Consider the following 15,662-nt stretch of genomic DNA (forward strand, 5'->3'; position numbering starts at 1 on the left):
CTCAGAAAAGCATATTTACATACTGGCTATATTCTTAGACCTGCTATTTATATGGCTGATATTGCTGCTGCTTCAACTTTTTGTTTGGACAGTTTAACTCAACAGTTAACAGATCCTGACTTGTCTAGCATTGTTCTTTTACTTCAATATACTAATCATTTCATTTGTGATGCTATATTTGATGTCATTAAGATTGATATCTATGTCTTTAGCTATTTTTTCTAGAAGAGCTTTATAGCTTAAATCTTGGAATGCTGATATGGTGTCTAAATCTAGATTACTATCTTTATCATTTCAGGGTTGTAATTTATTTGGATCTCAATTGGATTCTATTATTTCCACTATCACCGGGGGAAGGGGAGTTTTTCTGCCCCAAGATAAGAAATCTAAGGGTAAATTTAAAGCTCCCAATCGTTTTTTTTTTCTTTTGTCAGAATAGAGAACAAAAGACCTCTCCTTCCCCTATGGCCTCTGGCTCTAATTGGAGACCTTCTCCGAATTGGAATAAATCCAAGCCTTATAAAAAACCAAATCCAGTCCCTAAGACTGCATTAAGGTACGGCCCTCAAACCAGTTCAACTGGTGGGGGGCAGATTGAAATTATTTCAAGACATTTAGACAGTATCTGTTCAAAATCATTGGCTTCAGAATATTGTTTCTCAGGGGTATCGAATAGGTTTCAGAATAAGACCTCCCATGGGAAGATTCATTCTTCCTCATGTTCCAACAAACCCTGTGAAGGCTGAGGCTTTTCGAAAGTGTGTTTCGGACCTAGAGCTTTCAGTGGTGATTGTTCAGTTCCTCTGCAGGAACGGGGTTTGGGTTTTTATTCAAATCTATTCATTGTCCCAAAGAAAGAAGATTCGTTCAGACCAATTCTGCATCTGAAATTTTTAAATTGTTTTGTAAGAGTCCCAACTTTCAAGAAGGTGACTATAAGGACTATTCTGCCTTTTGTTCAGCAAGGTCATTTCATGTCCACAATAGACTTACAGGACGCTTATATTTACATTCCAATTCATTCAGACCACTATCGTTTTCTGAGATTCTCTTTTCTAGACAAGCATTACCAATTTGTCGCTGTACCTGTTGTTAAATCTATTTCTCCTCCTTGGAGTCTCAATTTGGTTTTGAAGATTTTACAGGCTCCTCCTTTTGAGCCTATGCATTCTCTGGATATTAAATTACTTTCTTGGAAAGTGTTATTTCTTTTGGCTATCTTTTCTGCTAGAAGAGTTTCTCAATTGTCTGCTCTCTCTTGTGAGTCTCCTTATCTGATTTTCCATCAAGATAAAGCTGTTTTGCGTCCTTCATTAATTTTTTTGCCTAAAGTTGTGAATTCTAACATCATCAATAGGGAAAATGTTGTTCCTCCTTTGTGTCCTAATCCTAAGAATACTCTTGAAAGGTCTTTTACATTCTTTGGATGTGGTAAGAGCTTTGAAATATTATGTTGAGGCTACTAAAGATTTCAGAAAGACTTCTAGTCTATTTGTTATTTTTTCTGGCTACAGGAAAGGTCAGAAAGCCTTTGTCATTTCTTTGGCATCTTGGTTGAAACTTATGATTCACAAAGCTTATTTGGAGGCAGGGCAGTCTCTGCCTCAGAGAATTACAGCTCATTCTACTAGATCAGTTGCCACTTCTTGGGCTTTTAAGAATGAAGCTTCAGTTGATCAAATTTGCAAAGCAGCAACTTGGTCTTCTTTGCATACTTTTACTAAATTTTACCATTTTGATGTGTTTATTCGGAAGCAGCCTTTGTGTAGAAAGGTCCTTCAGGCAGTTCTAATGCCTTTGATTTGATTTTTTTTTTTAATTTTTAAGAAAACGTAATTACTTTTTTAAATTTAATTTCTCAGTGGATTTAGCTGGTTTTCCCCCCTTACTCTATTGTTACCCCTCCCTCTCTTGTTACTCGTCTCTTGTTACTCTATTTAATAGCTACCTAGTTAAAATAATTACCAAATTACCTGTAAAATAAATCCTAACCTAAGTTACAATTAAACCTAACACTACACTATCAATAAATTAATTAATTAAATAAATTACCTACAATTACATACAATTAAATAAACTAAATTACAAAAAAAAAACACTAAATTACAAACAAAAAAAAGATTACAAGAATTTTAAGCTAATTACACCTACTCTAAGCCCCCTAATAAAATAACAAAGCCCCCCAAAATAATAAAGGTCCCTACCTATTCTAAATTAAAAAGTAACCAGCTCTTTTACCTGCCCTTAAAAGGGGTTTTTGCGGGGCATGCCCCAAAGTAAACAGCTCTTTTGCCTGTAAAAAAAAACACAATACCACCCCCCAACATTACAACCCACCACCCACATACCCCTACTCTAACCCAAACCCCCCTTAAATAAACCTAACACTACCCCCCTGAAGATCTCCCTACCTTGAGTCGTCTTCACCCAGCCGGGCACCGATGGACAAAAAGAGGACATCAGGAGCAGCAGAAGTCTTCATCCTATCCGGGCAGAAGAGGACATCCGGACCTTCATCCAAGCGGCATCTTCTATCTTCATCCATCCGGAGCGGAGCCATCTTCTTCCAGCCGACGCGGATCGATCCTTCTTCACCGACGCCTACTCGCCGAATGAAGGTTCCTTTAAGGGACGTCATCCAAGATGGCGTCCCTCGAATTCCGATTGGCTGATAGGATTCTATCAGCCAATCGGAATTACGGTAGGAAAAATCTGATTGGCTGATTGAATCAGCCAATCAGATTCAAGTTCAATCGGATTGGCTGATCCAATCAGCCAATCAGATTGAGCTTGCATTCTATTGGCTGTTCCGATCAGCCAATAGAATGCGAGCTCAATCTGATTGGCTGATTGGATCAGCCAATCCGATTGAACTTGATTCTGATTGGCTGATTCCATCAGCCAATCAGATTTTTCCTACCTTAATTCCGATTGGCTGATAGAATCCTATCAGCCAATCGGAATTCGAGGGACGCCATCTTGGATGACGTCCCTTAAAGGAACCTTGAGTAGGCGTCGGTGAAGAAGGATGGATCCGTGCCAGCTGGAAGAAGATGGCTCCGCTCCGGATGGATGAAGATAGAAGATGCCGCTTGGATGAAGGTCCGGATGTCCTCTTCTGCCCGGATAGGATGAAGACTTCTGCTGCTCCTGATGTCCTCTTTTTGTCCATCGGTGCCCGGCTGGGTGAAGACGACTCAAGGTAGGGAGATCTTCAGGGGGGTAGTGTTAGGTTTATTTAAGGGGGGTTTGGGTTAGAGTAGGGGTATGTGGGTGGTGGGTTGTAATGTTGGGGGGTGGTATTGTGTTTTTTTTTACAGGCAAAAGAGCTGTTTACTTTGGGGCATGCCCCGCAAAAAGCCCTTTTAATGGCTGGTAAAAGAGCTGGTTACTTTTTAATTTAGAATAGGGTATTATTTTGGGGGGCTTTGTTATTTTATTAGGGGGCTTAGAGTAGGTGTAATTAGCTTAAAATTCTTGTAATCTTTTTTTTTTTTGTAATTTAGTGTTTTGTTTTTTTTGTAGTTTAGTTTATTTAATTGTATGTAATTGTAGGTAATTTATTTAATTAATTTATTGTAGTGTAGTGTATTTGTAACTTAGGTTAGGATTTATTTTACAGGTAATTTGGTAATTATTTTAACTAGGTAGCTATTAAATAGTTAATAACTATTTAATAGCTATTGTACCTAGTTAAAATAAATACAAAGTTGCCTGTAAAATAAAAATAAACCCTACAATAGCTACAATATAATTATTCGTTTAGGGGTACATAGCTAGTTTATGGGTGTTAGTGTACTTTAGAGCACAGTAGTTAAGAGCTTTATAAACCGGCGTTAGCCCAGAAAGCTCTTAACTACTGACTTTTTTCTGCGGATGGAGTCTTGTCGGTAGAGGGTCTACTGCTCACTTCAGCCAAGACTCTAAATACCAGCGTTAGGAAGATCCCATTGAAAAGATAGGATACGCAATTGGCGTAAGGGGATCTGCGGTATGGAAAAGTCGCGGCTTGAAAGTGAGCGTTAGACCCTTTCCTGGCTGACTCTAAATACCAGCGGGCAGCCAAAAGCAGCGTTAGGACCCCTTAATGCTGCTTTTGACGGCTACCGCAGAACTCTAAATCTAGCGGTATGTGTTTAATCCAAGCAGAAGGGTTAAACAAATAAAGACTACCAGGAGCTAGCTGAACAAATCTGGTGAGCCAATGAGAAGTGGCATATGATTGTACAGCCAATCACCAGCTATCTCCCCAGTAGTTTATTGCTTCCCCCTTAGCCTACCTAGATATGCTTTTAACAAAGGATACCAAGAGAATTTTTTTTTAAATGTGATGATAGAACTATGACAGTTTTAATTTTTACTTTCATGTTTTTTATATTCCTTTAAACCACTATTGAAAGTGTATCTGCATACTTAATGAAAGTGATGGCAATTAAACGCACAGACAGATTGCTGGGGAATAAGTTGGAGATAAAGAATTTGCAGTGAGAAGATATTGGCTGTATTCTACACAAATCACATTGTTATTCTGTGGTTCTAGCTTTCCTTGTTCTTAGTTCTAAACAAAATTGGGATAAATACAAATAATATCAACTACAGTGTAATAAAGTGTCTCAATAAGAGGATACACTGTCTCCAAAATATGGGTTTGTATTGTCCTTTCCTTGGATCTAGACCTCAAGTAAACAAAAAAGGACAAAGAATAGTGCATTCCTGTTGGTGTAAATTAGGTAAAAGATTTCTTTGTAACATTACTCGTGGTTTAGAGATTTCAGACAAGCTCAATATTTCACCGCAGTGTTATGATTGGCCCATAGCCAGCCACACATCCGGGAATAGTGTTAAAAACATTTATTAAAACTGTAACCTTAAAACTCTTTTACAGGCACATCATAGACAAACAGTAGGTAATATGGCACATTACACAACCTATATGGCTAGAACAATACCTTTCCAAATTGTAACAAATTGTTTTTTCACAATGCTTTTAGAGTTCAAACTATATCTGACATGTGTTTCACTTTATCCACCATAGTTCTAGTTCTTTGTTATCCACCATTTTGGTAGCCCAATGGTTATCGGCCATGTTTGTAGTTTTATGCCGTCCGTGTTTGTAGTTTTATGTTGTCCTCTGTATTTTATTGTGATATGGTAAATTAAGGTAAATAACCATAAATCATTTATTAAATTAACAGCTGTGCTGATAAGTTTAGAACAAATATATTTTTTTTATTATTAAAACAATATATATAATATAACCTGTAAGTACAAAGTATGTTAAAATACATCCATATTCAGTATATTATTAAATACATGTTCTTAAATACATACATCAGAAAGTTCATTCATAAATCATTAATAATTCACACAGGAATGAAACAATTATTAATACCTAATGTTAAAGATACTACAGATATTATATGTAAACGTAGAGAAATAGGTTGGGAAGATGGATGGTATCTAGTTACGGCAGATGTAACTTACTTGTAAACAGTGATCGATCATCAGAGAGGGATAGAAGCCATTAGATATACATTAAAACAGGATAAAGATCTGTTGGAAGAACATATAGAATATATAATAGGAGGGATTAAGTTTAATATTAAAGACTCATTTCTTTAAATGCGGAATGTGTAGTGGTTACACACGTGAATAATAATAAGAAACATCTAGAACGTTTTAAATTGGGAACAAATAATATATGGTATAACATTAAACAATCAATTACATGTAATAGTAGGAATATAATATATTTATTACAATGTCCTTTTGGATTACAATATATAGGACATACTTTGTGTCTGTAAAAGATTTTTAATGTTACAGTTTTAATAAATATTTTTAACACTATTACCAAATGTGTGGCTGGTTATAGGCCAATCCTAACACTGCTGTGAAATATTGAGCTTGTATTAAAACTCTAAACCACGAGTAATGTTACAATGGACTCTTTTATTTGTATTTATCACACGTTTTTTGTTTATACACTTTTATTATTTGTGATTTATTAATTTGTGTTACACGATTGATTTTATTTTTAGTTCTAGTTAAATTGTGTGCTATGTGTTCTTCATGTCATATGATTTGCCCCTATAAGCACTGTGATCTTGTCATTTCAGGCACAGGGGTTGATCATGTTGCACTTCTCAAACAGTTTGATCATCTTAATCACCACAATCCTCATACATTTGAACCTGCAGACTTAGATATGCTGATCAAAGCTGTAAGTATTTGCTGTTTGTGTCATGTTTTTAGTTTTATTACTGGTTGCATTTTACTATTATTTCATATAGTTAGATATTCTATATGTTATTAGTATTCTCCCTGTAACAACAAAAATAGATGGGTTGTAATCTCTTTCACGCTTTCTCTTTTTTCTGCTCTTTTTCTCTCACTCTCATAACATTTTTACATGGGGCCTTTTTTCACTTATTAATTGCTAAAATTACTTTATAAACCCCAGAAAACACTTTACACTTATTATAGCTTGCATGATTAAGGGCATGTGCCCAAAATGTTGCATATCCATTTGTATCTGTGTATGTATATATATATATATATATATATATATATATATATATATATATATATATATATATATATATATATATATGTGTGTGTATGTATGTATGTATGTATATGTGTATATATATATATTTATTTATATATGTGTGTGTGTGTTTAATAAAATGTGAGTATTTTTAAGTGCTGTGGACTTTTGCATACGTCCATTTATTACAGAGTACTCCAAAAGCTTTTTAATGTAACATTAAAACACACTGAGATTACTTCCCTAATATTGGATCATGTCACCAAACCGACGGCAGAAGCATTTCAAGATTGTGATCACTGTAAAAACACAAGGCCAATATTCAGATATCATTATGTACTGTAAATAGATTGTGATTAACCTTGAAATAAACCATTTTATTTCCCCTCTTTTGAATGTAAAAAATAAAATACTCTATTTTGTTGCAACATTTTATTTTTTAAAGCAAAATCTTTTTTACTTTGTTTGTAACTCTGTCAAAAGGTTAAACGTACCAAATGCTGTAGTTCTGGGACACACCCATTCTACTGCACATAATGATTGTGATTGGTGAATACCCATGTATGCCTACTTCTCGTTTGCTTACCAAATGTATCCTTATCTGGAGTACTAATAAAAGGGTATTTTACTTTACACTACAATGCCAGTTAAAATCCTTAGTAGAGTTTCTTTTACAAAGATATGACGAGTCCACGGATTTCATCCTTACTTGTGGGATATTAACCTCCTGCTAACAGGAAGTGGCAAAGAGCACCACAGCAGAGCTGTATATATAGCCCCTCCCCTTCCCCTCCACCCTTAGTCATTCTCTTTGCCTGTGTTATACTAGGAAGACATGGTAAAGTGAGTTGTTAGTTTTAGTTTCTTCAATCAAGTTTTTTATTTTAAATGGTACCGGTGCGTACTATTTTCCTCAGGGGGATATGGAAGAAGATTTCTGCCCTGAGGTTTAATGATCTTAGCATTTGTAACTAAGATCCACGCTGGTTACCACAAGACTTCTGAAGGTAACCATGAGACATCTTCAGTGTGGAGACCGGTTTCATGCTACAAGCAGCATTAAGGTATGTGCAGCCTTTTTTTCTGAGGAGACTTGGTGTATCAGAACTAGCTGGCATTATTTCCCTGTATGGGGATGGGGTAAGCAGTAAAACCTATTTTAATAAGAGGGGTGTTGCTGGAGTCCCTATATTATATTTATCATTAGTTGATATTTGGGCATTATGTGACATGGGAGACAATGTTAAAAACAATGTTTTATGTTTTTTATTTTTGGCACTTAAAACTTATTGTTTTTATGCTTGAGGGTTGTATTGTGTGTGTATTTCTACTTTAGTGCAAAACTGCATTCCCATGCGGTGTTGTTTGGGCTTACTCCAACTTTTGACCTTAAGGGGCGGAGCCTATTTTTGGCGCATTTTCTTCAGGCTTAGCAGCAGCAAACAGTAACTCATTGGCTCCTGGACTGTGTAGCTGGTCTGAAGGGTTGGAAACTTGATTTTGAAGTACTCTGGGGGCAGGTAGGCGCCACAGCAGAGCTGTGGCGAGGTGTAGAGGGTATTTTTATCTATCTTTTGACTAGATGTTGATATAAGTACTTCTAAAGCCTTATTTCTGCCTTTGCTTCTGGGTGCAGTAATTTTTGGATTAACCAACGATATTTAATTTAAATTTGGGAATAATTTAACGTGTTTTGTGCATTTTGGAAAAATTGTTCACTTTTTCTTTTCTTAAAGGCACAGTACACGTTTTTTCTAATGTTTATTTTATGCTATAAATAAGTGTTTAAACAACTTTTGTGGTATTACTAGTCTGTTCAACATGTCTGACATTGAGGTTTCTCATTGTTCTATGTGTTTAGAAGCTATTGTGCAACCCCCTCTTACATTGTGTAACTTTTGTACTGAAAGGGCTTTACAATGTAAAAAGCATATTTTAAATAAAGTAAGTGTGCCTAAGGATGATTCTCAGTCTGAAGAGAATCAGGATATGCCATCCAATTCTCCCCAAGTGTCACAACCTTTAACGCCCACACAAGAGACGCCAAGTACTTCTAGTGCGTCTAATTCCTTTACTCTGCAGGAGATGGCTGCAGTTATGTCAACTACCCTTACAGAGGTATTGTCTAAATTACCAGTGTTGCAGGGTAAATGCAGTAGGTCAGGTATTAATGTAAATACTGAATCCTCTGATGCTTTATTAGCTATTTCCGATGTTCCCTCACAGTGCTCTGAGTTGGGGGTCAGGGAACTACTGTCTGAGAGTGAAATTTCTGATTCAGGAAATGTTTTACCTCACACAGATTCGGATGTTATGTCATTTAAATTTAAGCTTGAACACCTCCGCCTGTTGCTTAGGGAGGTTTTAGCGACTCTGGATGATTGTGACCCTATTGTGATTCCTCCAGAGAAATTGTGTAAAATGGATAAATATTTGGAAGTACCTACTTACACTGATGTTTTTCCGGTTCCTAAGAGAATTTCGGAAATTATTAGAAAGGAATGGGATAGACCAGGTATACCGTTTTCTCCCCCCTCCTAATTTTAAGAAAATGTTTCCCATATCAGATACCATTCGGGACTCATGGCAAACGGTCCCTAAGGTAGAGGGAGCTATATCTACCCTAACTAAGCGTACTACTATACTCATTGAGGATAGTTGTTTTTTCAAAGACCCTATGGATAAGAAATTAGAAGGTCTACTAAAGAAATTATTTGTTAATCAGGGGTTTCTTTTACAACCTACGGCTTGCATTGTTCCAGTAACTACTGCAGCAGCTTTTTGTTTTGAGGCTCTAGAAGAGTCTCTTAAAGTTGAGACTCCATTAGATGACATTTTAGATAGAATTAAGGCTCTCAAGCTAGCTAATTCTTTTATTACTGATGCCGCTTTTCAAATTGCTAAATTAGCGGCAAAAAATGCAGGATTTGCTATTTTAGCACGTTAGAGCATTGTGGCTCAAATCTTGGTCTGCTGATGTGTCATCAAAACATAAGCTTCTAGCTATTCCCTTTAAAGGTAAGACCCTTTTTGGGCCAGAATTGAAGGAAATCATTTCTGATATTACAGGAGGTAAAGGCCATACCCTACCTCAGGATAAGTCGGTTAAAATGAGGGGTAAACAGAATAATTTTCGTTCCTTTCGGGAACTTTTAAAGGAGGAACCCCCGCTTCTTCTTCTTCCTCAAAGCAGGAAGGGAATTTTACCCAATCTAAGTCGGTCTGGAGACCTAATCAGAACTGGAATAAGGGTAAACAATCCAAAAAGCCCGCTCCTGCTCCTAGGACAGCATGAAGGGGCGGCCCCCGATCCGGGACTGGATCTAGTAGGGGGCAGACTCTTTCTTTGCTCAGGCTTGGGCAAGAGATGTTCAGGATCCCTGGGCACTAGAGATAGTGACCCACGGTTATCTATTGGAATTCAGAGACTTTCTCCCAAGAGGGAGATTTCATCTTTCAAAGTTATCTACAAACCAGATAAAAAGAGAGGCATTCTTACGCTGTGTAAAATAACTTTCTACTATGGGAGTAATTTGTCCAGTTCCAAAATTGGAACAGGGACAGGGGTTTTACTCAAACCTATTTGTGGTTCCCAAAAAGGAGGGAACGTTCAGACCCATTTTAGATCTCAAGTGTCTAAACAAATTTCTAAGAGTTCCATCATTCAAGATGGAGACAATACGAACAATTTTACCAATGATCCAGGAGGGTCAATATATGACTACCGTGGACTTGAAGGATGCTTACCTTCATATTCCTATCCACAAGGATCATTATCAGTTTCTAAGGTTTGCCTTTCTGGACAAACATTATCAATTTGTGGCTCTTTCCTTCGGATTGGCCACAGCACCCAGAATCTTCACAAAGGTTCTAGGGTCTCTTTTGGCGGTTCTCATACCGCGAGGAATAGCGGTGGCGCTTTATCTGGATGACATTCTGATTCAGGCGTCAACCTATCATCTGACAAAATCTCACACAGACACAGTGTTGTCTTTTCTGAGAACTCACGGCTGGAAGGTAAACATAGAGAAGAGTTCACTTGTCCCACAGACAAGGGTTCCTTTCTTGGGAACTCTGATAGACTCGGTAGCCATGAAAATATTTCTGACGGAGGTCAGAAAATCAAAGATTCTAAATACTTGCCGAGCACTTCAGTCCATTCCTCGGCCATCAGTGGTTCAGTGTATGGAAGTAATTGGATTAATGGTAGCAGCAATGGACATTGTTCCGTTTGCTCGCTTTCATCTCAGACCACTCCAACTGTGCATGCTCGGACAGTGGAATGGGGATTATGCGGATTTATCTCCTCAGATAAATCTGGATCAAGAGACCAGAAACTCTCTTCTTTGGTAGTTGTCGCTGGATCATCTGTCCCAAGGGACTTGTTTCCGCAGACCCTCGTGGGTAATAGTGACAACAGATGCCAGCCTTCTGGGCTGGGGTGCAGTTTGGAACTCCCTGAAGGCTTAGGGTGTTTGGACTCAAATGGAGTCTCTTCTTCCAATCAATATTCTGGAATTGAGAGCAATATTCAATGCGCTTCAGGCATGGCCTCAGTTGGCTTCGGCCAAATTCATCAGATTCCAGTCGGACAACATCACGACTGTGGCATATGTCAATCATCAAGGGGAAACAAGGAGTTCCTTAGCGATGATAGAGGTATCCAAGATAATCAGTTGGGCGGAGGCCCACTCTTGTCATCTGTCAGCGATCTACATCCCAGGAGTAGAGAACTGGGAAGCAGATTTTCTAAATCGACAGACTTTTCATCCGGGGGAGTGGGAACTTCACCCGGAGGTATTTGCCTCATTGATTCTCAGATGGGGCAGACCGGAATTGGATTTGATGACATCCCGACAGAATTCCAAGCTTCCAAGATACGGATCCCGGTCAAGGTATCCTCAGGCCGAACTGATAGATGCCTTGGCAGTGCCTTGGTTGTTCAGCCTAGCTTATGTGTTTCCGCCATTTCCTCTCCTCCCACGTGTGATTGCTCAAATCAAACAGGAGAGAGCTTCAGTGATCTTGATAGCGCCTGCGTGGCCACGCAGGACTTGGTATGCGGATCTAGTGGACATGTCCTCTCTGCCACCGTGGAAACTTCCATTGAGACAGGACCTTCTTATTCAAGGTCCTTTCCAACATCCAAATCTAATTTCTCTGCAGCTGACTGCGTGGAGATTGAACGCTTGATTTTATCTAAGTGAGGATTCTCTGATTCAGTTATCAATACTTTGATACAGGCTAGAAAGCCTGTCACTAGAAAAATATCTTTATTGGTGTGAATCCAAGGGTTACTCATGGAGTAAAGTTAGAATTCCTAGGATTCTGTCTTTTCTCCAAGAAGGATTGGAGAAAGGGTTATCAGTGAGTTCCTTAAAGGGACAAATTTCAGCTTTGTCAATTCTGTTTCACAAATGTTTGGCAAATGTACCAGATGTTCAGTCTTTTTGTCAGGCTCTATCTAGGATTAAGCCTGTATTTAGACCTATTACTCCTCCCTGGAGTTTGAATTTAGTTCTTCGAGTTCTTCAAGGGGTTCCGTTTGAACCTATGCATTCCATAGATATTAAACTGTTATCTTGGAAAGTTTTGTTTTTGGTTGCTATTTCTTCTGCTCGAAGAGTTTCTGAGCTTTCAGCGTTACAGTGTGATTCGCCTTATCTCATATTTCATTCTAATAAGGTAGTTTTACGTACCAAACCTGGTTTTCTTCCTAAGGTTGTTTCGAATAAGAATATTAATCAGGAAATTGTTGTTCCTTCCTTGTGTCCTAATCCTTCTTCTAAGAAGGAGCGTATGTTACATAACTGGGACGTGGTCCGTGCCTTAAAGTTTTACTTACAGGCAACTAAGGATTTCCGTCAATCATCTTCATTATTCATTGTTTATTCCGGAAAGCGTAGGGGTCAGAAAGCTACGGCTACCTCTTTCTTTTTGGCTGAGAAGTATCATCCGTCTGGCATATGAGACTGCTGGACAGCAGCCTCCTGAAAGAATTACGGCGCATTCTACTAGGGCTGTGGCTTCCACATGGGCTTTTAAAAACGATGCATCTGTTGAACAGATTTGTAAGGCTGCGACTTGGTCATCCCTTCACACTTTTTCCAAATTTTACAAATTTGATACTTTTGCTTCTTCTGAGGCTATCTTTGGGAGAAAGGTTCTTCAAGCAGTGGTGCCTTCCATTTAGGTTCCTGTCTTGTCCCTCCCTTTCATCCGTGTCCTTTTGCTTTGGTATTGGTTTCCCACAAATAAGGATGAAATCCGTGGACTCGTCATATCTTTGTAAAAGAAAAACATAATTTATGTAAGAACTTACCTGATAAATTCATTTCTTTCATATTAGCAAGAGTCCATGAGCTAGTGACGTATGGGATATACATTCCTACCAGGAGGGGCAAAGTTTCCCAAACCTCAAAATGCCTATAAATACACCCCTCACCACACCCACAATTCAGTTTAACGAATAGCCAAGAAGTGGGGTGATAAAAAAGTGCGAAAGCATATAAAATAAGGAATTGGAATAATTGTGCTTTATACAAAATCATAACCACCACAAAAAAGGGCAGGCCTCATGGACTCTTGCTAATATGAAAGAAATTAATTTATCAGGTAAGTTCTTACATAAATTATGTTTTCTTTCATGTAATTAGCAAGAGTCCATGAGCTAGTGACGTATGGGATAATGACTACCCAAGATGTGGATCTTTCCACACAAGAGTCACTAGAGAGGGAGGGACAAAATAAAGACAGCCAATTCCTGCTGAAAATAATCCACACCCAAAATAAAGTTTAATGAAAAACATAAGCAGAAGATTCAAACTGAAACCGCTGCCTGAAGTACTTTTCTACCAAAAACTGCTTCAGAAGAAGAAAATATATCAAAATGGTAGAATTTAGTAAAAGTATGCAAAGAGGACCAAGTTGCTGCTTTGCAAATCTGATCAACCGAAGCTTCATTCCTAAACGCCCAGGAAGTAGAAACTGACCTAGTAGAATGAGCTGTAATTCTCTGAGGCGGAGTTTTACCCGACTCAACATAGGCAAGATGAATTAAAGATTTCAACCAAGATGCCAAAGAAATGGCAGAAGCTTTCTGGCCTTTTCTAGAACCGGAAAAGCTAACAAATAGACTAGAAGTCTTACGGAAAGATTTAGTAGCTTCAACATAATATTTCAAAGCTCTAACAACATCCAAAGAATGCAACGATTTCTCCTTAGAATTCTTAGGATTAGGACATAATGAAGGAACCACAATTTCTCTACTAATGTTGTTGGAATTCACAACTTTAGGTAAAAATTCAAAAGAAGTTCGCAACACCGCCTTATCCTGATGAAAAATCAGAAAAGGAGACTCACAAGAAAGAGCAGATAATTCAGAAACTCTTCTGGCAGAAGAGATGGCCAAAAGGAACAAAACTTTCCAAGAAAGTAATTTAATGTCCAATGAATGCATAGGTTCAAACGGAGGAGCTTGAAGAGCTCCCAGAACCAAATTCAAACTCCAAGGAGGAGAAATTGACTTAATGACAGGTTTTATACGAACCAAAGCTTGTACAAAACAATGAATATCAGGAAGAATAGCAATCTTTCTGTGAAAAAGAACAGAAAGAGCAGAGATTTGTCCTTTCAAGGAACTTGCGGACAAACCCTTATCTAAACCATCCTGAAGAAACTGTAAAATTCTCGGTATTCTAAAAGAATGCCAAGAAAAATGATGAGAAAGACACCAAGAAATATAAGTCTTCCAGACTTACAGATTTACGAGCCTGTAACATAGTATTAATCACAGAGTCAGAGAAACCTCTTTGACCAAGAATCAAGCGTTCAATCTCCATACCTTTAAATTTAAGGATTTCAGATCCTGATGGAAAAAAGGACCTTGTGACAGAAGGTCTGGTCTTAACGGAAGAGTCCACGGTTGGCAAGAGGCCATCCAGGCGAGATCCGCATACCAAAACCTGTGAGGCCATGCCGGAGCTACCAGCAGAACAAACGAGCATTCCTTCAGAATCTTGGAGATTACTCTTGGAAGAAGAACTAGAGGCGGAAAGATATAGGCAGGATGATACTTCCAAGGAAGTGATAATGCATCCACTGCCTCCGCCTGAGGATCTTGGGATCTGGACAGATACCTGGGAAGTTTCTTGTTTAGATGGGACGCCATCAGATCTATTTCTGGAAGTTCCCACATTTGAACAATCTGAAGAAATACCTCTGGGTGAAGAGACCATTCGCCCGGATGCAACGTTTGGCGACTGAGATAATCCGCTTCCCAATTGTCTATACCTGGGATATGAACCGCAGAGATTAGACAGGAGCTGGATTCCGCCCAAACCAAAATTTGAGATACTTCTTTCATAGCCAGAGGACTGTGAGTCCCTCCTTGATGATTGATGTATGCCACAGTTGTGACATTGTCTGTCTGAAAACAAATGAACGATTCTCTCTTCAGAAGAGGCCAAAACTGAAGAGCTCTGAAAATATTGATAGGTAATCTCACCTCCTGAGATTCCCAAACTCCTTGTGCTGTCAGAGATCCCCACACAGCTCCCCAACCTGTGAGACTTGCATCTGTTGAAATTACAGTCCAGGTCGGAAGCACAAAAGAAGCCCCCTGAATTAAACGATGGTGATCTGTCCACCATGTTAGAGAGTGTCGAACAATCGGTTTTAAAGATATTAATTGAGATATCTTTGTGTAATCCTTGCACCATTGATTCAGCATACAGAGCTGAAGAGGTCGCATGTGAAAACGAGCAAAGGGGATCGCGTCCGATGCAGCAGTCATAAGACCTAGAATTTCCATGCATAAGGCTACCGAAGGGAATGATTGTGACTGAAGGTTTCGACAAGCTGCAATCAATTTTAGACGTCTCTTGTCTGTTAAAGACAGAGTCATGGACACTGAATCCATCTGGAAACCCAGAAAGGTAACCCTTGTCTGAGGAATCAATTAACTTTTTGGTAAATTGATCCTCCAACCATGATCTTGAAGAAAAAACACAAGTCGATTCGTATGAGATTCTGCTAAATGTAAAGACTGAGCAAGTACCAAGATATCGTCCAAATAAGGAAATACCACAATACCCTGTTCTCTGATTACAGA

At 38.4% G+C, this 15,662-nt stretch overlaps 1 protein-coding gene across 1 annotated transcript in view; it reads left to right on the forward strand.

The window, feature by feature from the left end:
- Positions 1–15,662, forward strand: part of NUCB2 (nucleobindin 2) — a 250,840-nt gene that overhangs the window by 95,260 nt on the left and 139,918 nt on the right. The window contains exon 5 of the mRNA XM_053720637.1: positions 6,120–6,223. Coding sequence (XP_053576612.1) covers positions 6,120–6,223 — 104 coding nt within the window. The remainder of the gene's footprint in view (positions 1–6,119; positions 6,224–15,662) is intronic.

The sequence above is a fragment of the Bombina bombina genome, chromosome 7, assembly GCF_027579735.1.
Source record: "Bombina bombina isolate aBomBom1 chromosome 7, aBomBom1.pri, whole genome shotgun sequence".
NCBI classification, from domain to species: domain Eukaryota; kingdom Metazoa; phylum Chordata; class Amphibia; order Anura; family Bombinatoridae; genus Bombina; species Bombina bombina.